The sequence below is a fragment of the Pelodiscus sinensis genome, unplaced genomic scaffold, assembly GCF_049634645.1.
Source record: "Pelodiscus sinensis isolate JC-2024 unplaced genomic scaffold, ASM4963464v1 ctg89, whole genome shotgun sequence".
NCBI classification, from domain to species: Eukaryota; Metazoa; Chordata; order Testudines; family Trionychidae; genus Pelodiscus; species Pelodiscus sinensis.
The window spans coordinates 220151-245451 of NW_027465862.1; the positions used below are offsets into that span (position 1 = coordinate 220151).

A 25301-nucleotide genomic window follows, 5' to 3' on the forward strand; every position below is an offset into this window, starting at 1 on the left:
CTCGCACCCGCTTGTGTCACCCTCTTATGGCTTCACAGGCTCACACCTGCTTGTGGCTTCACAGGCTTGCACCCGCTTGTGGCACCCACTTGTGGCTTTCCAGACTCTCACCCCCTTATGGCTTTATAGACTCGCACCCGCTTGTGACTTCACCGGCTCACACTCGCTTGTGTCACCCGCTTGTGACTTCACAGGCTTGCACCCACTTGTCACACCCCCTCATGGCTTCACAGGCTCGCACCTGCTTGTGTCACCTGCTTGTGGCTTCACAGGCTTGCACCCGCTTGTGTCCATGCCTCTGTGGCAGGGTGAGGGTTGGGCTTTGTCTCCCAGAGTGGGGGAGGCTGCAGGAGGGGGCTGCAGCTGGGGGTGGACACAGGGCTGGTGTTGGGGCTGTGGAGCCGTGGCTGGGCTGCGGAGCAGAGCTGGGAGGGGAGTGGGGCTCAGACTAGGTGGAGTTCACTGGGCCCCAGCCCCATGCAACCTGAGCATACCCCTAGGCCCCCAGGGGGCAGGCCCCACAGGCTGGGGGCAGCTGCACCCTGGCAGAACCCATACCAGAGACCCCCAAGTAATTCCTGCTCCTGCTCCACTAGGCAATTCAGCTAAGGTCCCCGCAATGGCCCATGCAGCCCAATGGCAGGTCTCTGCCAGGGACCAGTGCCAGCTACTCCAGAGCCGGAGCAGAGCGGGGCAATTGTCCCTGGTGTCCACTCCCAGGGTATGTCTACACTAGAAAGTTAGTTCGAACTAACGGAGCGCTTAGTTCGAACTAGGTAAACCTCATTTTACGAGGACTAACGCCTAGTTCGAACTAGCTAGTTCGAACTAAGGGCTGTGTAGCCCTTTAGTTCGAACTAGTGGGAGGCTAAGGCTTCCCAGGTTTCCCTGGTGGCCACTCTGGCCAACACCAGGGAAACTCTATTGCCCCCCTCCCGGCCCCGGAGCCCTTAAAGGGCCACGGGCTGGCTACTCACTTTGTGCCAGTTGCAAGGCTGCAAGCACCCGTGCCTGCACAGCCTGCACCTGCCACACCATGAGCCAGCCATCCGAGGGCTCCCAGCCCTCCACTGCTCCCCACGACCAGCCTGACGGCTCCCAGGAGCCTGCCCGGGGGCGCAAAAGGCGGGCGCCCGCCTGGTCAAGTGCGGAGATCGTGGACCTCATCGAGGTTTGGGGGGAAGCCTCAAATGTCCACGATCTCCGCACTAGCCACCGGAACGCGGCCGTCTATGGCCGCATGGCTGCCAGCCTGGCCGCCAGGGGCCACCAGCGCAGCCGGGAGCAGGTGCGCTGCAAGATTAAAGACTTGCGGCAGTCCTACTCCCGGGCCTGCCTGCCAGGGGCTGACCCGGAGGCCTGCCCCCACTTCCATGCCCTGGACCGCATCCTGGGGCCTCATGCCGTCCCTGCCCCCCGGGACGTGATTGACCCCGGGGCAGAGGGACCGCTCCTGGACACCGAGGAGGAGGAAGAGGGCTCTGAGAGCCAGGAGCCTGCCGCCAGCCTTCCCAGGACCCGGGACCCCCGAGGCACCCCACAGAGCCGCTCGCCTGCATCATCAGAGGCCGGGGAGGCGTCCACCTGTGAGTACCCTCGTGTTCCCCTTATGTGTACGGGGGGCTGGGGCGAGAGGGAGCCCCGGGACCGTGCGCCTGGGCCTTGCCCACCACGGAGCAGCAGCTGGGGATCCTGCAGGGGCCCTGGCCTTGCAGAGGGGAGCTGGGTTTCACACATCTGGGCCCCTGGGGTAATTGACCGCTGGTCTTCTTGCACCACAGCTGCAGCACCGGGGCCTGCAGGGCGCACCACCCCGCCTGCAGCAGCCGCCCGCGCCCGGGCAAGCAGGACAGCCAGGAACCAGGAGGACTACCAGAGGCGGCATCTCCGGTTCCTGGACCGACAGCTCCGTCTCCAGGACCACTGGGTCCAGGAGGACCTCAGGCTGCGCCAGAGGAGTCTGGAGGCCCTGGAGGAGCAGGGACGTGCCCTGCGAGGCCACCTCCAGAGCCTGCTGGACCGCTTTCCATTTCCTCCTCCCCCTGATCCCCCTCTTGCTCCCCCTCTTGCTCCCCCTGCTCCCCCTCTTGCTCCCCCTCTTGCTCCCCCTCTTGCTCCCCCTGCTCCCCCTCTTGCTCCCCCTCTTGCTCCCCCTCTTGCTCCCCCTGCTCCTCCTGCTCCTCCTGCTTCCGCTCCTGCTTCCGCTCCTGCTTCCTCCACACCCCCTGTCCTCTCTGCCCCCCCCTCCACAACCATTCCCCACCGACGCCCCCGGACCCGCAGTGTGGCGAGACGGGAGAGGCACCCAGACTCCCACCCCTGAGCTTTCCTTTCCCTTCCTCCCTTCCCTCCCCTCCCCTTCCAGCTCCCTCGTCCCAGGTTTCCCCCTCCCTTCTCCCACCTTCATTCCTCCCTCCCCCACCCCAGTTCTCTGAAATAAACAGACGTTTTTGTTTGAAAAACAGGTGTCTTTATTGTACAGTAGATAGGGAGGGGAAAGGGGAAGGGGGGGGGTAGGGTGGAAGAAGGCCCCGGTGGGGCATGCAGGGAGAGGTCAGTCCTCCTCCTCCACCTGGAAGCTCTCCCGCAGGGCTTCCCGGATCCGGATGGCCCCCCGCTGGGCTTCCCGGACGGCGGCGGTGCGGGGCTGACCGTAGTGTCCAGCCATGCGGTCAGCCTCAGCCATCCAGGCTGGCAGGAAAGCCTCCCCCTTCCGCTCACACAAATTGTGGAGCACACAACATGCCGCCACCACGGGAGGGATGTTGTGCTCGGCCAGGTCCAGACGGGTGAGGAGGCATCGAAAGCGGGCTTTCAGTCGCCCGAAGGCCCCCTCCACCACGATGCGGGCCCTGCTCAGCCTGTTATTGAAGGCCTGGCGGGAGGGATTGAGGTGCCCCGTGTAGGGCTTCATGAGCCAGGGCTGCAGTGGGTAGGCGGCATCCCCCACCAGGCAGACGGGCATGTCCACGTCCCCGACCCTGATGTGGCGGTCGGGGAAGAAGGTCCCGTCCTGCAGCCGCTGGCACACGGAGGAGTTCCGGTACACCCGTGCGTCGTGTGCTTTGCCGGACCAGCCCACATTTATGTCCGTGAACTGTCCCCGGTGGTCACACACGGCCTGCAGGATGACGGAGAAGTACCCCTTGCGGTTCACGTACCGGGACGCCTGGTGTTCCGGGGCACGGATGGGGATGTGCGTCCCGTCGATGGCCCCCCCGCAGTTGGGGAAGCCGAGGGCGCCGAATCCCCGGATGACGGCGTCCGGGTCGGCGAGGCGGACCACCCTGCGGAGCAGCACCCGGTTGATGGCCTTGACCACCTGCGGAGAGAGACACAGCAAAGCGTCAATCAGTGGGGCGCCCGGGTGGCTGGGAGCATTCATGCCCTGGCAGTGCCCCGCGCCCCACTCCCGGAAGCAACCCCCCTGGCGGCGTGTAGTACGGCCGGGACAGCCCGACCCCTCCGGTGCGGGGCGCCTTCGCCTCCTCCCGCCCCCCCCCTTTGTCCCTGGGGCGGCCCATCCCCTCCTCGCAGCCCCCTCCCCTCCGGCTCGGTGGCTGACGAGTGCCGTACCTGCATGAGCACTGCTCCGACAGTGGATCTCCCCACGCCGAACTGGTTCCCGACGGATCGGTAGCTGTCCGGCGTGGAGAGCTTCCAGAGGGCGATGGCCACCCGCTTCTGGAGGGGGATGGCGGGCCTCATGCGAGTGTCCCTTCTTTGCAGGGCAGGGGCGAGCCACTCGCAGAGCTCCAGGAAGGTGTCCCTCCTCATCCTAAAGTTCTGGGTCCACTGTCGGTCGTCCCAGTGCTCCAGGACGATGCGGTCCCACCAGTCGCTGCTGGTGTCCAGACGCCAGATGCGGCGGGGCACGCCGGTGCCGGGGCGCCGCCGCGGCTCCTCCACGGCCCCCAGGGCAGCCAGGCGGAGAGGCAGGGGGCTGACGTTCCCCAGGTGGTGCCAGGCAGCCTCGAGCCATTGCTGGCAGGCTTGCAGCAGCAAGTCCAGAACGTGCACCAGAAGGTGCAGGGCGAGCCGTGGCTCCATGTTGCCACCTGCGGCGGCCCCCCCGAAGGGAAGCACCGACACAGACGGGCACAGAGACTGACGCTTTGCTGTCCCTCGGCGAGGTTGGCAAGCAAGCAGGAAAAGCTGAGAACCGGCTGTCCAGGGGGGGTCCCTTTAAGCACGAGTCTCAGATAGCCTCAGACAGCAGCCACACAAAGCAACTGCTGACCTGATGCCCTGCCAGAACCGGTTTCAGCTGCCCTTAAATGCCCCCCTGCGTCCAATCAGTGTGGACGCGCTAGTTCGAACTAGCAAAACGCTAGTTCGAACTAGTTTTTAGTTCTAGATGCGCTAGTTCGAACTAGCTTAGTTCGAATTAACTAATTCGAACTAAGTTAGTTCGAACTAGCGCTGTAGTGTAGACGTACCCCCAGGCTCTACCAGGCAGAGGGTTAGGGACACCCCGAGCATGGAGCTGTCTGATAGCCACAGAGGGACCCATCCTCCCTGAAATGTACCTTGACTTTTCTCACAACATCCCCTGGCAAGGAGTTCCACAGGTTGTGCTCTGTGTGAAGCAATCCCGGCTGCTTGTTAACTGCAGATTCTTGTGCCGTGCGAATGGGTAAATGACGCTTCCTTGCTGGCTTTTCTCTGTCCCGGGCCTGGTTTTCCTGCCCTCAGTCTAAGCTGAGCAGACCCAGTCTTTTACATCTCTCCTCAGCTGGAAGCTGCTCCGTGCCTCTCACCACCAGTGTTGGATGTCTCTGTGCTTTTTCCAACTGGAGCTGGGGCAAGCAGAGCTGCAGGCGGGTTCCCGGGGGGGTTGTGCAGGGGCAGGCTGCTATTTTCTGCCTCCTTCTTAGGCCCCACCACATTCCCGGCCCCGTTTGCTCATGCTGTGGCCTGAGGCTTCACAAAGGCGTCCACGTGCATCAGACACTGGGTCATTTCAGCTATTTAGATCCAACTGGCAACAGCTGCCGTCTTGCTGCCTTTCCTCCCATGCGGCGGCGGCCTCCAGAGCTGGGCACCTGGCCAGCAGGTGCCCCTCTGCCTCCACCTGGCAGGAGGACAGCCATACCACGACCCCTTAAAACCCTGCAGCCCCCGAGCTCCCTCGGGGTCAGGACTCTCAGCTGCTTGCCCCTGTGAGTACAGGGCAGACGTCATGCGCCGGCGTTTGGCGTGGCCGTGAATTCGGTGGGACCTAGCTGCTGAGCTGCCTGTTTTGAAGGGCTCTGCCAGTCTGCCTGCTGGTGAGCGCTGCGGCGCAGCAAGGGGGTGTTCTCAGGGCCCGACCTGGCGCGGCACCAAACCGAGGGCAGCATCTCACTTACATGCACTTTGATCGCGCAGCTGGAGTCTTTGTTCCAATGTGCCTTGGACTGGCACCTGCCCAGCTGGTCTGGGGAGCTCCCTCGGCAGCGCTGCACGGAGTTTGCAGCTCGCGCTCACGCAGCCTGGTGCCGGCTGAGAACTTTGCCGCCCCTGTTCCCCCTTCCCCACCGGGTGAATAGGACTGGCCCGGGGGCTCCACTGGTTACCCCCCTCTGCACTGAGCACTGACCACTAGCCCTGCCCTGTGCTTCCATCTGTTAGCCAGTTGCAGAGCCAGGAGGGGGCTTCCGCTTATCCCAGGGCCGCTGCCCTTCCCCAGCACAGCCTGTCTGGCCTGGCCATGCCTAGTCACCCAGCTGGCAACTGCTGGGGCCTTTTCGGACTCGGCGTCCCCTGCGCGCTCCTGCCATGGGGCCAGGGGCTGGGCAGGAGGCTGCAGAGCGCTGGGGGTGGGTCTGCGGGCTCCTGCAGCGCCCTAGGTACGCCCATCGGGTCCACATGCCCATAGCTGTTTAATTCATCAGCGGTTCCCACGTGCTCTCCACTGGGACGGCTCCCCAGGGCTGCCAGCTAACAGCCTGGCCCAGGTGTGGGCATCAGCCTCACATCCACTGCGCCGAAGCCCAGCGCAGCGGCCCCGGTTGTTGCATAAATTGCTAGTTTCGTCCCCTGGAGGCTAGTTCAATTTGCCTCAAGAAGGGTCTGTCTGCACTACAATGTTAGTTCGAACTAACATTCATAGCCGCTACACTAGACGCCTTAGTTCGAATTAGCTTCGTTCGAATTAACTAATTCGAACTAAGTTAGTTCGAATTAGCGCTGTAGTGTAGATGTACCCCACGAGAATCCCACTTTCCGGCTGGGTCCAACTCTATTTATTGTTTGCAAACAAGTTTGGCCGAGGAGCTCAGTGCTCCAAGCAGGGTCGACCTTGAGCATTGCCTGAGCTGAAACTTTTCTAGATTTCACATTCCTTCTGGCCAGCATGTCGCAATGGGCTGGGTCACTGCCAGTTTACTCGGTTCCCTGGCAGAAAGTATAGCAGCTTCTAAGACATGCGCATCTCCTCTTTTCTAAGCTGAAAAGTCCCAGTCTCTTTAGCCTCTCTTCATATGGGACCCGTTACAAACCCCTGATCATTGTAGTTGCCCTCCCCTCTCCCACCCTCTCTCTTCCCCTCTCCCACCTGGGAGAGCACTGGGGCACAGACAGACAGCCCCCCAGGGCTCTCCCCTGTGTAAGGGAAAGTTCGGGGGCACAGGGAGCACTGGGGTGTCCAAGGGGAGGTGGGGGATGTGTTAGAACCTCTCCCCTGTGTGAGGGGGGCTGGGGGGTACAGGGAGCACTGGGGTGTCTGAGGGAAGGTGGGGGATGTGTTAGACCCTCTCCCCTGTGTGAGGGGGGCTGGGGGGCACAGGGAGCACTGGGGTGTCTGAGAGGAGGTGGGGGGATGGGTTACAACCTCTCCCCTGTGTAAGGGGGGTTGGGGGGGCACAGGGAGCACTGGGGTGTGTGAGGGGAGGTGGGGGATGGGTTATAACCTCTCCCCTGTGTGAGGGGGGCTGGGGGGCACAGGGAGCACTGGGGTGTCTGAGGGAAGGTGGGGGATGTGTTAGACCCTCTCCCCTGTGTGAGGGGGGCTGGGGGGCACAGGGAGCACTGGGGTGTCTGAGGGGAGGTGGGGGATGGGTTATAACCTCTCCCCTGTGTGAGGGGGGCTGGGGGGCACAGGGAGCACTGGGGTGTGTGAGGGGAGGTGGGGGATGGGTTATAACCTCTCCCCTGTGTAAGGGGGGCTGGGGGGCACAGGGAGCACTGGGGTGTCTGAGGGGAGGTGGGGGATGGGTTGGCTGACGTGCTGGGTGTGGCCGGTTTGGCACGTTCCTAGGGCAGGACCCCGGGTTTTGAGCCGCTGGCCCTGACGGGACGCTCAGCGGAGGCCAGGTGGACCTGGTGCCTCCCTCCTAGCCCGCCCCGAGGGATTTGTCACAGGCACCAGGTCGCCCCACAGCTCCAGACGGTCACTACCCTCAAGCCCAGCAGCCGCCGGTGCAGCGGGGCCTGTCCATGGCGACAGCGCCCCCCCCTCCCCCGTGACGTGTCGGGGACCCGGCCCTGTGGGAGACGTGTTTATCGATATGGGCTCCCACAAAGTTCCTGCCAGCAAGTTAAGGGAGTCTGGGCTGGATAAATGGAGGGTAAGATGGGTAGGAAGCTGGCTAGACTGTCCGGCCCAATGGGTAGTGCTCAACGGCTCGCTGTCCGGTTGGTGGTCGGTCGGTGTCTAGCGGAGTGCCCCAAGGATCGGTTCCAGGGCTGGTTTTGGTCAACATCTTCATTAATGGAGGGGATGGATTGCACCCTCAGCGAGTTTGCACATGACACTAAGCTGGGGGGAGAGCTAGATACGCTGGAGGGCAGGGACAGGGTCCAGAGGGACCTAGACAAATTGGAGGATTGGGCCACAAGAAATCTGATGAGGTTCAACAAGGACAAGTGCAGAGTCCTGCCCTTGGGACGGAAGAATCCCAAGCATTGGTACAGGCTGGGACCGACTGGCTAAGCAGCAGTTCTGCAGAAAAGGACCTGGGGGTTCCAGTGGATGAGAAGTTGGAGATGAGTCACCAGGGCGCCCCATTAGATGGCTAATGGCATATTAGGTTGCATTAGGAGGAGCATTGCCAGCAGATCCAGAGATGTCATCATTCCCCTTTATTCGGCTTTGGTGAGGCCACATCTGGAATAGTGTGTCCAGTTCTGGGCCCCCCACCACAGAAAGGATGTGGACGCATTGGAGATGGTCCAGTGGAGGGCAACTAAAATGATTCAGGGGCTGGAGCACATGGCCTATAAGGAGAGGCTGAGGGATTTGGGTCTGTTTAGTCTGCAGAAGCGAAGAGTGAGGGGGGATTTGAGAGCAGCCTTCGACTTCCTGCAGGGAGGTTGCAAAGAGGCTGGCGAGAGGCTGTTCGCAGTGGTGACGGGTGGCAGAACGAGGAGCAATGGGCTCGATTTGCAGGGCACGAGATCTAGGGACATTAGGACAAATGATTCCCTGGGAGGGTGGGGACGCGCTGGGCTGGGTTCCGGGGGGGGGGTCTCCATCCCTAGGGGTGTTTAAATCCCGGCTTTACAAAGCCCTGGCCAGGATGATCAAGTTGGGCTGGTCCTGCTTTGGGCAGGGGCTGGACTTGCTGGCTCCTGAGGTCTCTGCCAGCCCTGGGATTCTACCCTTGAGAGCCAGTGTCCCTGCGGCACCGCTATCAGCACAGCTGGTCACTGGCCAGCCCCTCCCATAGCGGGCGTGGTCCAGCGCTTCCTCCCAGACAGACTATGTCACTGCAAGCCCAGAGCCCGTGTCACCCACACACGCACCAGCCACACTGGCTGACACCGAGCCCCGGCTCAGCACAGGCCACGCTGCACAGAGCGGAGCAAACCCACTAGTGCAGTGTTGGTGCATCGTGTTGCTCACGGCGCTGGCTGGGGGCTGTGGGGCTGATTCTCAGGAGCAGGAACACTCCTGGAGCCCAAGGAAGCATGAACGGCAGCAGGTCGGACCCCCAGGGCGAGTGGCTGCTGAGCTCTTGCGGGTGCTCTTTCATCCCCCTCCCCCCGTAGGGTCACTCTGCTCTGTGCTCTGGGGGGCCTGGCTGGCACCGGGACACGCGATCCATGGGCAGGAAATGTGCCCACAGCACAACACCCGGGTGTCCCGTCGCGGGTCAGGTCCCGAGCGCAGCCAGACCCGACGTGCCAGTGGAGGTTGGAGGGCGGCAGTGACGGGCTCTCTGCCCCAGGCAACAGGCTCACGGCTGGACTAGTGTCCCAGGCGGGCCCCTCTGAGCCATGCCGGCCCTGGGCCCGTCAGCCCGTGTGCCTTGCTTTGCAGCTGGCAGGGTATGAGGCCACGCTGCCCATCAGCGAGAAGTCAAACCCCATCACCAGGGAGCTGGACAAGGCCGACCCGGCGCAGATCGTGCAGCTGCTGAAGGAGTGTGATGCGGAGATATTCCAGGAGGAGGAGGAGGCTCTGCCCCACTACAAGGTGAGCTCTGCCGAGGGCCTGCCTGGCAGCCCACCCACAGCCCCAGGCTACCACGCTGCAGGGGAGCCCCAGCAGGGCTGCGATTCGCCTCCAAGGGCGTGGCTGGCACCGGAGAGGCTCCGCCCCCCCACGGCACGCAGAGCTTGCTGGCGGCGGGGGACGCGATGGCACCAGGGAGACCCTAGCTCAGTCCATGCCAAGCCCCACAGAGCTGGCAGGGCCTCTCCAGTGAGTGCCGCTCCTTTGGGAGCACTCGCCGTTTCCCCCGGCACAGCCGCCAGCTGGCCCTGGGAGCACGCGCGCTGCGCTGGATGGAAGCCCACGCGGGGCACATGGCAGTCAAAGGGGCCGTGGCCACATTTCGGTGCCGACAGCTTTTTGGTTTTTTGCTTGACACATTTTTTTTAACCACCTGGCAACCCTAGTACTGGCACTTTTTTTTAAAATTCAAAAAGCACTGGTGGCAGGTACATACGCGTATGGGGGGGAGTAAACCCACCGAGCCCTGAGCTCGGGAGAGAGGAGTTCCCCCACCCGCCACAGCGCTAGTTCATATGGGGAGTAACCCAGCAGCACCCCGATGCTCCCCCCAGCCCTGATTGCTGGGCACGGCTGGCGCTAATGTCACTGAGCTGCTCCTTTCTCTCTTCCCAGCGGCTCTACAGTGAGTCGGTGCTGCAGACCATGGTCCACATTATCCGTGAGGTGCAGGAAGTCCTGAAGGTACATTCTGGTGCGGTGCAGTGTGGGGCAGTGGGTGGGATGTGCTCTGTCATGGCACCGTGCGTATGGCAGGGTGTGCTGTGCTGTGCTGCAGTCTGGTATGAAGTGTGCAGGTTAGCATGAAGTCATGTGGGAAGGTGACGTGCAGTGTTGTGTGGCATGGTCTGGTGAAGTGTAATTGGATCCTATGAGGTGAGGTTCAGTACAGTGGGACGAGGTGCTGTGTGATAAAATGAGATGAGATGCAGTGCAGTGGGTACGGTGCAGTGGGACATCAGTGCAGTATAGTCAAATGAAGTGAGATGCAGTGGGATGAGGCACAGTGGAGTGGGAAGAGGTGGAGTGGGACGAGGGGTAGTGCAGTGGGACAAGGTGCAGTGCAGTGTGGTGAAATGAGGTGAGGTGCATTGCAATGGAGTGGGACAAGGTGCAGTGCAGTGGGACGAGGTGCAGTGAAGTGTGGTGAAATGAGGTGAGGTGCATTGCAATGGAGTGGGACGAGGGGTAGTGCAGTGGGATGAGGTGCAGTGAAGTGTGGTGAAATGAGGTGAGGTGCATTGCAATGGAGTGGGACAAGGTGCAGTGCAGTGGGACGAGGTGCAGTGAAGTGTGGTGAAATGAGGTGAGGTGCAGTGCAGTGGGATGAGGCACAGTGGAGTGGAACGAGGTGCAGTGCAGTGGGACAAGGTGCAGTGTAGTGTGGTGAAATGAGGTGAGGTACAGTGCAGTGGGATGAGGCACAGTGGAGTGGGACAAGGTGCAGTGCAGTGGGACGAGGTGCAGTGCAGTGTGGTGAAATGAGGTGAGGTACAGTGCAGTGGGATGAGGCACAGTGGAGTGGGACAAGGTGCAGTGCAGTGGGACGAGGTGCAGTGCAGTGTGGTGAAATGAGGTGAGGTATAGTGCAGTGGGATGAGGCACAGTGAAGTGGAGCAAGGTGCAGTGCAGTGGGACAAGGTGCAGTGCAGTGTGGTGAAATGAGGTGAGGTGCAGTGTGCTGGGGAGCAGCCTGGTGCAGCAAGCTGAGCTATTGCACAGTTCTACAGTACACTGCGATCAGGACACTCATGTTTTATGTGCATGTGCAGAATGACGTTTGTCGTGTGCACCAATGTGGAGGTGACACATAACACATCACATCTGCATTGGTGCACATAACAAAGTTAATTCTGCACATAGATGGCATGTGGCAGGGCCCGGGGGCAGCGGGATGAGGTGCAGCAGTTTGGGGCCAGGTCAGAGGCCCCTTTCTATGGCTGCAGCAGCTCCAGCAGGATTGGGCCAAGAGAAAGGCGCCACTCCCTGGCTGTGGTGTGCAGTGCGATGCAGTGTGGTATGGAGCAGCACGATACAGTGAGGTGAAGTGTGCAGTGCGATGCAGTGTGGTATGGAGCAGCACGATACGGTGAGGTGAGGTGTGCAGTGCGGTGCAGTGTGGTATGGAGCAGCACGATACAGTGAGGTGAGGTGTGCAGTGCGATGCAGTGTGGTATGGAGCAGCACGATACGGTGAGGTGAGGTGTGCAGTGCGATGCAGTGTGGTATGGAGCAGCACGATGCAGTGAGGTGAGGTGTGCAGTGCGATGCAGTGTGGTATGGAGCAGCACGATACAGTGAGGTGAGGTGTGAAGTGCGGTGCAGTGTGGTATGGAGCAGCACGATGCAGTGAGGTGAGGTGTGAAGTGCGGTGCAGTGTGGTATGGAGCAGCACGATACAGTGACGTGAGGTGAGGTGTGCAGTGATATGCAGTGCAGCATAGAATCAAAGAATCATAGAGCACTAGGACTGGAAGGGACCTCCAGAGGTCATCAAGTCCAGTCCCCTGCCCTCATGGCAGGACCAAGCACCATCTAGATCAGTGGTCCCCAACCTTTTGGGGCTGCTGGGCACTCGGGGGCGGGGCCACCCATACGCCACGTGCCTGTTGCCAGCGCCACCCATGCACCGCTCTCCCGGGGCCAGTGCTGCTCCTGTGCTGCGCGCCCAGGGGTGGGGCCGCCCATATGCCGTGCACCCAGGAGCCGGCAGTGCACATACGCTGCACGCCCGGTGCCAGCACAGACCATGCACCACGCGCCCAAGGGCTGCCCATGTGCTGCACACCCGGGGCTGGTGCTGCCCCTGTGCCACGTGCATGGGGCCGGCATCACCCAAACACCGCACGCCCAGGAGCCGGCACCGCCCATGTGCCACACGCCCGGGGGCAGGGCCAGCCCCGATCACTCGGTGGGTGCACAGAAATGGCCCGGCAGGCGCCATGGTGCCCATAGGCACCACATTGGGGACCACTGGTGTAGATCATCCCTGACCGGGGTCTGTCCAACCTGCTCTTACATATCTCCAGGGATGGAGATTCCACAACCTCCCTGGGCAATTTATTCCAGTGTTTAACCACCCTGACAGGCAGGAAGTTTTTCCTAATGTCCAACCTAAACCTCCCTTGCTGCAGGTTAAGCCCATTGCTTCTTGTCCTGTAATCACAGGCCAAGGAGAACAATTTCCCCACCTCCTCCTTGTAACACCCTTTTAGATACTTGAAAACTGCTAGCATATTACAGTGAGGTGTGTGCAGTGAGATGCAGTGTGGTGTGGAGCAGCAAGGTGCAGTGAGGTTTGATGCAGTGTGGTGTGGAGCAGCATGGTGCAGTGAGGTGTGATGCAATGAGGTGAAGTACAGTAAGGTGTGATGAAGTGTGGTAGTGAGCAGCATGGTGCAAGGAGGTTTGGTGCAGCGTGGTGTGGAGCAGCATGGTGCAAGGAGGTTTGATGCAGTGTGGTGTGGAGCAGCATGGTGCAGTGAGGTGTGATGCAGTGAGGTGAAGTACAGTAAGGTGTGATGAAGTATGGTAGTGAGCAGCATGGTGCAAGGAGGTTTGGTGCAGTGTGGTGTGGAGCAGCATGGTGCAGTGAGGTGACATGCAAGGAGGTTTGATGCAGTGTGGAATGGAGCAGCATGGTGCAGTGAGGTGACATGCAAGGAGGTTTGGTGCAGTGTGGAATGGAGCAGTGAGGTGATGTGCAGCATGGTGCAGGGAGGTTTGGTGCAGTGTGGTGTGGAGCAGCATGGTGCAGTGAGGTGACGTGCAGTGAGGTGACATGCAGCATGGTGCAGTGAGGTGATGTGCAGCATGGTGCAGAGAGGTGAGGTACAAGGAGGTTTGGTGCAGTGAGGTGATGTGCAGCATGGTGCAGTGAGGTGATGTGCAGCATGGTGCAGAGAGGTGAGGTGCAAGGAGGTTTGGTGCAGTGTGGAATGGAGCAGCATGGTGCAGTGAGGTGATGTGCAGCATGGTGCAGTGAGGTGACGTGCAGTGAGGTGCAAGGAGGTTTGGTGCAGTGTGGAATGGAGCAGCATGGTGCAGTGAGGTGAGGTGCAAGGAGGTTTGGTGCAGTGTGGAATGGAGCAGCATGGTGCAGTGAGGTTTGATGCAGTGTGGTGTGGAGCAGCATGGTGCAGTGAGGTGTGATGCAGTGAGGTGAAGTACAGTGAGGTGTGATGAAGTGTGGTAGTGAGCAGCATGGTGCAAGGAGGTTTGGTGCAGTGTGGTGTGGAGCAGCATGGTGCAGTGAGGTGTGATGCAGTGAGGTGAAGTACAGTGAGGTGTGATGAAGTGTGGTAGTGAGCAGCATGGTGCAGGGAGGTTTGGTGCAGTGTGGTGTGGAGCAGCATGGTGCAGTGAGGTGATGTGCAGCATGGTGCAGGGAGGTTTGATGCAGTGTGGAATGGAGCAGCATGGTGCAGTGAGGTGAGGTGCAAGGAGGTTTGGTGCAGTGTGGAATGGAGCAGCATGGTGCAGTGAGGTGAGGTGCAAGGAGGTTTGGTGCAGCGTGGAATGGAGCAGCATGGTGCAGTGAGGTGACATGCAGCATGGTGCAGTGAGGTGACATGCAGCATGGTGCAGTGAGGTGATGTGCAGCATGGTGCAGTGAGGTTTGATGCAGTGTGGAATGGAGCAGCATGGTGCAGTGAGGTGAGGTGCAAGGAGGTTTGATGCAGTGTGGAATGGAGCAGCATGGTGCAGTGAGGTTTGATGCAGTGTGGAATGGAGCAACATGGTGCAGTGAGGTGAGGTGCAAGGAGGTTTGGTGCAGTGTGGAATGGAGCAGCATGGTGCAGTGAGGTGTGGTGAAATTTGCAGATGATACCAAACTGCTCAAGACACTTTAGACCAAAGCAGACTGTGAAGAGCTTCACAAAGATCTCACCAAACTAAGTGATTGGGCGACAAGGTGGAAAATGTAATGGAATGTTGATAAATGTAAAGTAATGTACATTGGGAAAAATAATCCCAACTATACACACAATATGATGGGGACTAATTTGGCTACAACTACTCATGAGAGATCTTGGAGTCACTGTGGAGAGTTCTCTGAAAACACCCACTCAGGGTATGTCTACACTACAGAGTTTTGTTTGAAAATCGGCTGTTTTTCCAACAAAACTTGAGGAACGCCCACACTGCAATCACGTTCTTCCGCAAGAAAGTGGAAAGAACAGAGGGGTTTTCTGGCATTGGCAATCCTCATTCTATGAGGAAGAAGCCTTTTTCCGAAAGCTCCTTCACAAAAAGGAGCATGTGGATGCGGAAAAGGGATTTCTTTCGGAAGAAGGGGAAAGGGGAAAAAGCACAGGTGCCCTGGTGGCCACTCCACCCATAGCAATGAGAGAGAGCGCCCGTTCAGTCCGGATGCTCTTTCGAAAAAACAGATCGCTTTTTTGATGCACTTTTGCAGTGTGGACGCTCCCTTTCGGAAGAAGATCTCTTCCAAAAAAAGCTTCTTCCAAAAGAAGCCTGCAGTCTAGATGTAGCCTCAGTGTGCAGCGGCAGTCAAAAACGCACATAGATTGTTAGGAATCATTTAAAAAGGGATAGAGAAGAAGACAGAGAATATCTTATTGCTGCTCTATAAATCCACAGTACGCCCACAGCTTGAATACTGTACAGATGTGGTCGCCTCATCTCAAAAAAGATAGATTGGCATAGAAAAAGGTTCAGAAAAGGGCAAAAAAAATGATGAGTGGTTTGGAAGAGGCCCTATATGAAGAGAGATTAAAAAGACTAGGACTTCTCAGCTTAGAAAAGAGGATATGAAAAGGGGGGATATGATAGAGGTGATTGGTGATAAAATCATGACGGGTGGAAAAAGCGAATAAGGAAAAGTTATTTACTTGTTCCCATAATATAAGAACTAGAGGTCACCAAATGAAATGAACAGGCAGCAGGTTTAGAACAAACCAAAGGAAGTTTTTCTTCACGCAGCGCACAGTCAACCTGTGGAACTCCTCGCCAGAGGATGTGGTAAAATCTAGGATTTCAACAGGGTTCAAAAGAGAGCTAGATAGATTCCTGGAGGTTCAGTCCATCAATGGCTGTTGGCCAGGCTGGGCAGGGATGGTGTCCCTAGCCTTTGTTTGTCTGGAAATGAATGACAGGAGAGGGATCACCTGCCTCTGGGGCATCTGGCATTGGCTGCTGTTGGCAGACAGGACACTGGGCTAGATGGACTGATGATATGACCTAGTATGGCCGTTCTTACGTGGTGCAGTGAGGTGAAGTGCAGCATGGTGCAGTGAGGTATGGTGCATTATGGTATGCAGGGCTGGCTCGAGCCATTCCTGCACCCCAGGCAGCGGGTGCGCAATGCATGTGTGGCTCCGCCCCGGGCACGTGACGCATGTCCAGCTCCGCCCCCAGGCTCATGGCGCATACGTGGCCCCGCCCCCCAGCGTGCTGTGCACCTTACAGCTGCAATCAGGCACGCGGCGCCTGATGGCAGCTCTAAGGGGCGCTGTACAGCCAGGCGCGTGGCACCCCTTACAGCTGCCATCAGGTGCCCCCCATAGGTTGGCGCCCCAGGCAGCTGCCCGACTAGCCCCCCCCCCCCCCTTAATTTGGCCCTGATGGTATGGAGCAGCATGGTGCAGTGAGTTTTGGTGCAGTAAGGTGAAGAACATCATGGTGCACTAAGATATTGTGCAGTGAGGTGTAGTGCAGTGTGGTATAGAGCACCTTGGTGCAGTGAGGTGAAGTGAGGAATGGTGCAGTGAGCTTTGGTGCAGAATAGTGTAGCGCAGCATGGTGCCATGTGGTGTGGTGAGGTGAAGTGCAGCATGGTGAGGTGAGGTGAGGTGAGGTGAGGTGAGGTGCAATGAGGTATGATGCAGTGAGGGGAGGTGTAGGATGGTGCAGTGTGGTGTGGTGCAGTGAGGTGAAGTGCAGCATGGTGAGGTGAGGTGCAGCAAGGTATGATGCAGTGAGGGGAGGTGCAGGATGGTGCAGTGAAGTGTGGTGCGGTGAGGTGAAGTGCAGCATGGTGAGGGAGGTGAGGTGAGGTGCGGCGAGTTATGATGCAGTGAGGGGAAATGCAGCATGGTACAGTGAGGTGTGGTGTAGTGAGGTGAGGTGCAACACGGTGCTATGAGGTGAGGTGAGGTGAGGTTCAGCATGGTGCAGTGCAGTGTGGTGTGGTGCGGTGAGGTGAAGTGCAGCATGGTGCGGTGAGGTGAGGTGCAGCGAGGTATGATGCAATGAGGGGAGGTGTAGGATGGTGCAGTGTGGTGTGGTGCAGTGCAGTGTGGTCCAGCATGGTGCAGTGAGGTGTGGTGCGGTGAGGTGAAGTGCAGCATGGTGAGGGAGGTGAGGTGAGGTGCGGCGAGGTATGATGCAGTGAGGGGAGGTGCAGCACAGTGCAGTGAGATGTGGTGCAGTGAGGTGAAGTGCAGCATGGTGAGGTGAGGTGAGGTGCAGTGAGGTATGATGCAGTGAGGGGAGCTGTAGGATGGTGCAGTGTGGTGTGGTGCAGTGCAGTGTGGTCCATCATGGTGCAGTGAGGTGTGGTGCGGTGAGGTGAAGTGCAGCATGGTGAGGGAGGTGAGGTGAGGTGCGGCGAGGTATGATGCAGTGAGGGGAGGTGCAGCACAGTGCAGTGAGATGTGGTGCAGTGAGGTGAAGTGCAGCATGGTGAGGTGAGGTGAGGTGCAGTGAGGTATGATGCAATGAGGGGAGGTGTAGGATGGTGCAGTGTGGTGTGGTGCAGTGAAGTGTGGTGCAGTGAGGTGAAGTGCAGCATGGTGAGGTGAGGTGAGGTGCAGTGAGGTATGATGCAGTGAGGGGAGCTGTAGGATGGTGCAGTGTGGTGTGGTGCAGTGCAGTGTGGTCCAGCATGGTGCAGTGAAGTGTGGTGCAGTGAGGTGAAGTGCAGCATGGTGAGGTGAGGTGAGGTGCAGTGAGGTATGATGCAGTGAGGGGAGCTGTAGGATGGTGCAGTGTGGTGTGGTGCAGTGAAGTGTGGTCCAGCATGGTGAGGTGAGGTGAGGTGCAGTGAGGTATGATGCAGTGAGGGGAGCTGTAGGATGGTGCAGTGTAGTGTGGTGCAGTGCAGTGTGGTCCAGCATGGTGCAGTGAGGTGTGGTGCGGTGAGGTGAAGTGCAGCATGGTGAGGGAGGTGAGGTGAGGTGTGGCGAGGTATGATGCAGTGAGGGGAGCTGTAGGATGGTGCAGTGTGGTGTGGTGCAGTGCAGTGTGGTCCAGCATGGTGCAGTGAGGTGTGGTGCGGTGAGGTGAAGTGCAGCATGGTGAGGTGAGGTGCAGTGAGGTATGATGCAGTGAGTGGAGCTGTAGGATGGTGCAGTGTGGTGTGGTGCAGTGCAGTGTGGTCCAGCATGGTGCAGTGAAGTGTGGTGCAGTGAGGTGAAGTGCAGCATGGTGAGGTGAGGTGAGGTGCAGCGAGGTATGATGCAGTGAGGGGAGGTGCAGGATGGTGCAGTGAGATGTGGTGCAGTGAGGTGAAGTGCAGCATGGTGAGGTGAGGTGAGGTGCAGCGAGGTATGATGCAGTGAGGGGAGCTGTAGGATGGTGCAGTGTGGTGTGGTGCAGTGCAGTGTGGTCCAGCATGGTGCAGTGAGGTGTGGTGCAGTGAGGTGAAGTGCAGCATGGTGAGGTGAGGTGAGGTGCAGCGAGGTATGATGCAGTGAGGGGAGGTGCAGGATGGTGCAGTGAGATGTGGTGCAGTGAGGTGAAGTGCAGCATGGTGAGGTGAGGTGAGGTGAGGTGCAGCGAGGTATGATGCAGTGAGGGGAGCTGTAGGATGGTGCAGTGTGGTGTGGTGCAGTGCAGTGTGGTCCAGCATGGTGCAGTGAGGTGTGGTGCAGTGAGGTGAAGTGCAGCATGGTGAGGTGAGGTGAGGTGCAGCGAGGTATGATGCAGTGAGGGGAGGTGCAGGATGGTGCAGTGAGATGTGGTGCAGAGCCGGGGAGCAGGGGACGGCCCCGGGCATAATGAAGGAAGAGGTGTCTTGGCACAGGGAACGTGCTGCTGTCCCAAAGCCGGAGTGCAGCAGGTCGGGAGCTCTTCCTCTGGGCTCCCCACAGCAGCCAGCGGGTGCACGCGCTGGGGTGCCGGGGGGCTGGGAGGCCTGAGGTGAAAGGAAAGGCGGTCTCAACGCTGCTCTCAAAGGCCGCCGCAGCCCTCCGGGAGCCCACTGTGGCCTCCGGCCGCTCTGAGGAGCCGGGACCCTGCCCCATCACCTGTCGCCCTCGGCTCCGCAGGACCCCGACAACACCCTCATCGTGCTGAGCGGCGGGGGCACCTCGGGCCGGCTGGCCTTCCTCATCGCCGTGAGTAGCGCCCGATCCTCGCGGCACCGGGAGTTCCTGGTCCGGGGCAGCTCCAGCCGCTCTGCCTGGGGGCCTCCGGCTGCCTCGGGCTGGTCCCCCCCTCGCAGGCGGGCCGGCTCTGTGGCCTGCCGCTAGCGCCCTCCTCTCTCTCCCCTCAGGGGTCCTTCAACAAGCTGCTGAAGGGGCTTGGCCAGCAGCCCCGCTACACGTACATCATCGCGGGGGGCGACAGGTAAGGGACGGGCCCGGGACGCAGCCTCGCTGCTGGCCCCGCGACACCAGAGCCCTGCTCCTGCGCCCCTCGGAGACCACAGCTGGGCTCGCCGGCTGGCACAGGGCAATGGGGGCTGAGAACCTGGGCGGGGGTTCGACTGGGACCCCTGGAACGAGGACAGGGCAGGGAGCAGGTTCTCCTGCTCTCCCCACGCGTGGCCTGGGCCCAGCCGGCTGCATCGGGTCTGGGGGGGTTCTCCTGCTCTCCCCACGCGTGGCCTGGGCCCGGCCGGCTGCCAGTCGGGGCTGGGGGGGGTCCTCCTGCTCTCCCCACACGTGGCCTGGGCCCGGCCGGCTGCCAGTCGGGGCTGGGAGGTTCTCCTGCTCTCCCCACGCGTGGCCTGGGCCCGGCCGGCTGCCAGTCGGGGCTGGGGGGTTCTCCTGCTCTCCCCACGCGTGGCCTGGGCCCGGCCAGCTGCCAGTCGGGGCTGGGGGGTTCTCCTGCTCTCCCCACGCGTGGCCTGGGCCCGGCCGGCTGCCAGTCGGGGTTGGGGGGGGTCCTCCTGCTCTCCCCACGCGTGGCCTGGGCCCGGCCGGCTGCCAGTCGGGGCTGGGGGGGGTCCTCCTGCTCTCCCCACGCGTGGCCTGGGCCCGGCCAGCTGCGTCGGGTCTGGGGGGGGGTTCTCCTGCTCTCCCCACGCGTGGCCTGGGCCCGGCCAGCTGCCAGTCGGGGCTGGGGGGTTCTCCTGCTCTCCCCACGCGTGGCCTGGGCCCGGCCGGCTGCCAGTCGGGGTTGGGGGGGGTCCTCCTGCTCTCCCCACGCGTGGCCTGGGCCCGGCCGGCTGCGTCGGGTCTGGGGGGGGGTTCTCCTGCTCTCCCCACGCGTGGCCTGGGCCCGGCCGGCTGCCAGTCGGAGTTGGGGGGGTTCTCCTGCTCTCCCCACGCGTGGCCTGGGCCCGGCCAGCTGCGTCGGGTCTGGGGGGGGGTTCTCCTGCTCTCCCCACGCGTGGCCTGGGCCTGGCCGGCTGCCAGTCGGAGTTGGGGGGGTTCTCCTGCTCTCCCCACGCGTGGCCTGGGCCCGGCCAGCTGCGTCGGGTCTGGGGGGGGGTTCTCCTGCTCTCCCCACGCGTGGCCTGGGCCCGGCCGGCTGCCAGTCGGGGCTGGGGGGGGTCCTCCTGCTCTCCCCACACGTGGCCTGGGCCCGGCCGGCTGCCAGTCGGGGCTGGGAGGTTCTCCTGCTCTCCCCACGCGTGGCCTGGGCCCGGCCAGCTGCGTCGGGTCTGGGGGGGGGTTCTCCTGCTCTCCCCACGCGTGGCCTGGGCCCGGCCGGCTGCCAGTCGGAGTTGGGGGGGTTCTCCTGCTCTCCCCACGCGTGGCCTGGGCCCGGCCAGCTGCGTCGGGTCTGGGGGGGGGTTCTCCTGCTCTCCCCACGCGTGGCCTGGGCCTGGCCGGCTGCCAGTCGGAGTTGGGGGGGTTCTCCTGCTCTCCCCACGCGTGGCCTGGGCCCGGCCAGCTGCGTCGGGTCTGGGGGGGGGTTCTCCTGCTCTCCCCACGCGTGGCCTGGGCCTGGCCGGCTGCCAGTCGGGGCTGGGGGGGTTCTCCTGCTCTCCCCACGCGTGGCCTAGGCCCAGCCGGCTGCCAGTCGGGGCTGGGGGGGGTTCTCCTGCTCTCCCCACGCGTGGCCTGGGCCCGGCCGGCTGCCAGTCGGGGCTGGGGGGGGTCCTCCTGCTCTCCCCACACGTGGCCTGGGCCCGGCCGGCTGCCAGTCGGGGCTGGAGGGAGTTCTCCTGCTCTCCCCACGCGTGGCCTGGGCCCGGCCGGCTGCCAGTCAGGGATGGGGGGGGGTTCTCCTGTTCTCCCCACGCGTGGCCTGGGCCCAGCCGGCTGCGTCGGGACTGGGGGGGGTTCTCCTGCTCTCCCTAGACGTGGCCTGGGCCCGGCCGGCTGCCAGTCGGGGCTGTGGGGGGGGGGTTCTCCTGCTCTCCCCACACGTGGCCTGGGCCCAGCCGGCTGCCAGTCAGGGCTGAGGGGGGGGGTTCTCCTGTTCTCCCCACGCGTGGCCTGGGCCCAGCCGGCTGCCAGTCAGGGCTGGGGGGTTCTCCTGCTCTCCCCACGCGTGGCCTGGGCCCGGCCAGCTGCCAGTCGGGGCTGGGGGGTTCTCCTGCTCTCCCCACGCGTGGCCTGGGCCCGGCCAGCTGCCAGTCGGGACTGGGGGGGGTTCTCCTGCTCTCCCCACGCGTGGCCTGGGCCCGGCCGGCTGCCAGTCAGGGCTGGGGGGTTCTCCTGCTCTCCCCACGCGTGGCCTGGGCCCGGCCAGCTGCCAGTCGGGGCTGGGGGGTTCTCCTGCTCTCCCCACGCGTGGCCTGGGCCCGGCCGGCTGCCAGGTGGGGCTGGGGGGGTCCTCCTGCTCTCCCCACGCGTGGCCTGGGCCCGGCCGGCTGCCAGTCAGGGATGGGGGGGGTCCTCCTGCTCTCCCCACGCGTGGCCTGGGCCCGGCCGGCTGCCAGTCGGAGTTGGGGGGGTTCTCCTGCTCTCCCCACGCGTGGCCTAGGCCCGGCCAGCTGCGTCGGGTCTGGGGGGGGGGTTCTCCTGCTCTCCCCACGCGTGGCCTAGGCCCGGCTGGCTGCCAGTCGGGGCTGGGGGGGGTTCTCCTGCTCTCCCCACGCGTGGCCTGGGCCCGGCCGGCTGCCAGTCGGGGCTGGGGGGGGTCCTCCTGCTCTCCCCACGCGTGGCCTGGGCCCGGCCAGCTGCGTCGGGTCTGGGGGGGGGTTCTCCTGCTCTCCCCACGCGTGGCCTAAGCCCGGCCAGCTGCGTCGGGGCTGGGGGGGGGTCCTCCTGCTCTCCCCACACGTGGCCTGGGCCCGGCCGGCTGCCAGTCGGGGCTGGAGGGAGTTCTCCTGTTCTCCCCACGCGTGGCCTGGGCCTGGCCGGCTGCCAGTCAGGGATGGGGGGGGGTTCTCCTGTTCTCCCCACGCGTGGCCTGGGCCCAGCCGGCTGCGTCGGGACTGGGGGGGGGTTCTCCTGCTCTCCCTAGACGTGGCCTGGGCCCGGCTGGCTGCCAGTCGGGGCTGGGGGGGGGTTCTCCTGCTCTCCCCACACGTGGCCTGGGCCCAGCCGGCTGCCAGTCAGGGCTGGGGGGGGGGGGTTCTCCTGTTCTCCCCACGCGTGGCCTGGGCCCGGCCGGCTGCGTCGGGACTGGGGGGGGGTTCTCCTGCTCTCCCTAGACGTGGCCTGGGCCCGGCCGGCTGCTAGTCGGGGCTGGGGGGTTCTACTGCTCTCCCCACGCGTGGCCTGGGCCCAGCCGGCTGCCAGTCGGGACTGGGGGGGGTTCTCCTGCTCTCCCCACGCTTGGCCTGGGCCCGGCCGGCTGCCAGTCGGGCCTGGGGGGGGTCCTCCTGCTCTCCCCACACGTGGCCTGGGCCCGGCCGGCTGCCAGTCGGGGCTGGAGGGAGTTCTCCTGTTCTCCCCACGCGTGGCCTGGGCCTGGCCGGCTGCCAGTCAGGGATGGGGGGGGGTTCTCCTGTTCTCCCCACGCGTGGCCTGGGCCCAGCCGGCTGCGTCGGGACTGGGGGGGGGTTCTCCTGCTCTCCCTAGACGTGGCCTGGGCCCGGCTGGCTGCCAGTCGGGGCTGGGGGGGGGTTCTCCTGCTCTCCCCACACGTGGCCTGGGCCCAGCCGGCTGCCAGTCAGGGCTGGGGGGGGGGGTTCTCCTGTTCTCCCCACGCGTGGCCTGGGCCCAGCCGGCTGCGTCGGGACTGGGGGGGGGTTCTCCTGCTCTCCCTAGACGTGGCCTGGGCCCGGCCGGCTGCTAGTCGGGGCTGGGGGGTTCTCCTGCTCTCCCCACGCGTGGCCTGGGCCCGGCCGGCTGCCAGTCGGGGTTGGGGGGGGTTCTCCTGCTCTCCCCACGCGTGGCCTGGGCCCAGCCGGCTGCCAGTCGGGGTTGGGGGGGGTTCTCCTGCTCTCCCCACACGTGGTCTGGGCCCGGCCGGCTGCCAGTCGGGGCTGGGTGGTTCTCCTGCTCTCCCCACGCGTGGCCTGGGCCCGGCCGGCTGCCAGTCGGGGCTGGGGGACTCTCCTGCTCTCCCCACATGTGGCCTGGGAAGGCGCGTGGGCCCGGCTGGCTGCCAGTCAGGGCTGGGGGGGGGTTCTCCTGCTCTCCCCACGCGTGGCCTGGGCCCGGCTGGCTGCCAGTCAGGGCTGGGGGGGGGGTTCTCCTGCTCTCCCCACACGTGGCCTGGGCCCGGCCGGCTGCCAGTCGGGGTTGGGGGGTTTTCCTGCTCTCCCCACACGTGGCCTGGGAAGGCGCGTGGGCCCGGCCGGCTCTGTGTGGACGGGGACGGGTAAGGGAGCTGGCTGGGCGTGGCTGGGCGTGGCCGAACCCGGGTGTTTCTCGTGCAGGTCCCTGGTGATGTCCCAGGAGGCGCTGGAGGACCGTGCCCTGCTGGGTGTCCAGGAGCTGCGCAAGGTGAGGTCGGCCTGGGAAGGAGAGACGCCGGCCGCTCTCGGGCCTGGCAAGCGGCCCCCTTGTGGGTCTCCGGCTCGGCGTCTCAGGGAGCGGCTTCCCGGGGGGGCTCATGGTGGTTTTCCAGGAGATGGGCCTGAGCCAGGTGGCAGAAGGAGCCAGCGAACGGGGGCAGGGCTCCCCCTTGGGACAGCCACATGCCAGGGAGGGATTGGTGTCACTGGGGACAATTGGGGCAGTGGCCGGGACACGGCGCAGAACCCACCAGCTCCACAGGCGCCTGCCAGGCCGGCACAGCGAGGGGCCGGAACGGCTCCAGCGTCTTCCCGCTGCCCCGGCACGGTGCTGAGCTCCCCCTCCCGCCCCCAGGTCTGCGAGGGGAAGAGGAAAGTCGTTTTCCTTGGCATCTCTTGTGGGTTATCGGTAAGCACCAGCCCATTATGGCAGCTTCACAGTGGCGCCTGGGACACATGGGGAGGTGCAGAACGGGGCCTGCCAAGGTCAGGGGGTGCAGAGGGGGGCACCTGGCATGGTTGGAGGGTGCAGAGGGGGCTTACCAGGATTAAGAGTATGGGGAGGGCCTGCCAGGATGGGTGGTGCAGAGGGGGCACCTGGCAGGGCCAGAGGGTGCAGAGGGGGTGCCCAGCGGAGCCAGGGGGTGCAGAGGGGGCACCTGGCAGGGCCAGAGGGTGCAGAGGGGGTACTCAGCAGGGTTGGGGAGTACAGAGGGGGTGCCCAGCGGAGCCAGAGGGTGCAGAGGGGGTGCCCAGCGGAGCCAGGGGGTGCAGAGGGGATACTCAGCAGGGTTGGGGGGTGCAGAGGGGGTGCCCAGCGGAGGCAGGGGGTGCAGAGGGGATACTCAGCAGGGTTGGGGGGTGCAGAGGGGGTGCCCAGCGGAGGCAGGGGGTGCAGAGGGGATACTCAGCAGGGTTGGGGGGTGCAGAGGGGGTGCCCAGCGGAGCCAGGGGGTGCAGAGGGGATACTCAGCAGGGTTGGGGGGTGCAGAGGGGGTGCCCAGCGGAGCCAGGGGGTGCAGAGGGGATACTCAGCAGGGTTGGGGGGTGCAGAGGGGTGCCCAGCGGAGCCAGGGGGTGCAGAGGGGATACTCAGCAGGGTTGGGGGGTGCAGAGGGGGTGCCCAGCGGAGCCAGGAGGTGCAGAGGGGATATTCAGCAGGGTTGGGGGGTGCAGAGGGGGTGCCCAGCGGAGCCAGGGGGTGCAGAGGGGATATTCAGCAGGGTTGGGGGGTGCAGAGGGGGTGCCCAGCGGAGCCAGGAGGTGCAGAGGGGATATTCAGCAGGGTTGGGGGGTGCAGAGGGGGTGCCCAGCGGAGCCAGGGAGTGCAGAGGGGATATTCAGCAGGGTTGGGGGGTGCAGAGGGGGTGCCCAGCGGAGGCAGGGGGTGCAGAGGGGATACTCAGCAGGGTTGGGGGGGTGCCGAGGGGGTGCCCAGCGGAGCCAGGGGGTGCAGAGGGGATACTCAGCAGGGTTGGGGGGTGCAGAGGGGGTGCCCAGCGGAGCCAGGGGGTGCAGAGGGGATACTCAGCAGGGTTGGGGGGTGCAGAGGGGGTGCCCAGCGGAGCCAGGGGGTGCAGAGGGGGTACTCAGCAGGGTTGGGGGGTGCAGAGGGGTGCCCAGTGGAGCCAGGGGGTGCAGAGGGGGTACTCAGCAGGGTTGGGGGGTGCAGAGGGGGTGCCCAGCGGAGCCAGAGGGTGCAGAGGGGGTGCCCAGCGGAGCCAGAGGGTGCAGAGGGGATACTCAGCAGGGTTGGGGGGGTGCCGAGGGGGTGCCCAGCGGAGCCAGGGGGTGCAGAGGGGATACTCAGCAGTGTTGGGGGGTGCAGAGGGGGTGCCCAGTGGAGCCAGGGGGTGCAGAGGGGATACTCAG

General features: G+C 63.2%; 2 protein-coding genes across 3 annotated transcripts in view; both read left to right on the top strand.

Annotated features, from left to right (window-relative positions):
* Positions 1-25301, top strand: part of GCKR (glucokinase regulator) — a 67407-nt gene that overhangs the window by 1430 nt on the left and 40676 nt on the right. For both annotated transcript variants that reach the window (XM_075915729.1, XM_075915730.1), the window contains exons 2-7: positions 9245-9400; positions 10055-10123; positions 18673-18741; positions 18900-18973; positions 23352-23418; positions 23785-23838. In XM_075915729.1, the coding sequence (XP_075771844.1) occupies positions 9245-9400; positions 10055-10123; positions 18673-18741; positions 18900-18973; positions 23352-23418; positions 23785-23838 (489 nt within the window). The remainder of the gene's footprint in view (positions 1-9244; positions 9401-10054; positions 10124-18672; positions 18742-18899; positions 18974-23351; positions 23419-23784; positions 23839-25301) is intronic.
* Positions 1133-2454, top strand: LOC142824002 (uncharacterized). Its single transcript, XM_075915743.1, has 2 exons — positions 1133-1586; positions 1782-2454. The coding sequence occupies exons 1-2, from the start codon at positions 1241-1243 to the stop codon at positions 2321-2323; spliced, it is 888 nt and encodes a 295-aa protein (XP_075771858.1). The 5' UTR covers positions 1133-1240; the 3' UTR covers positions 2324-2454.

Coding starts and splice junctions, on each gene's coding strand:
- LOC142824002 (XM_075915743.1), top strand. CDS start 1,241: ATGGCTGCCAGCCTGGCCGCCAGGGGCCACCAGCGCAGCCGGGAGCAG. Junction 1,587..1,781: donor GGCCGGGGAGGCGTCCACCT/GTGAGTACCCTC, acceptor CTTGCACCACAG/CTGCAGCACCGGGGCCTGCA.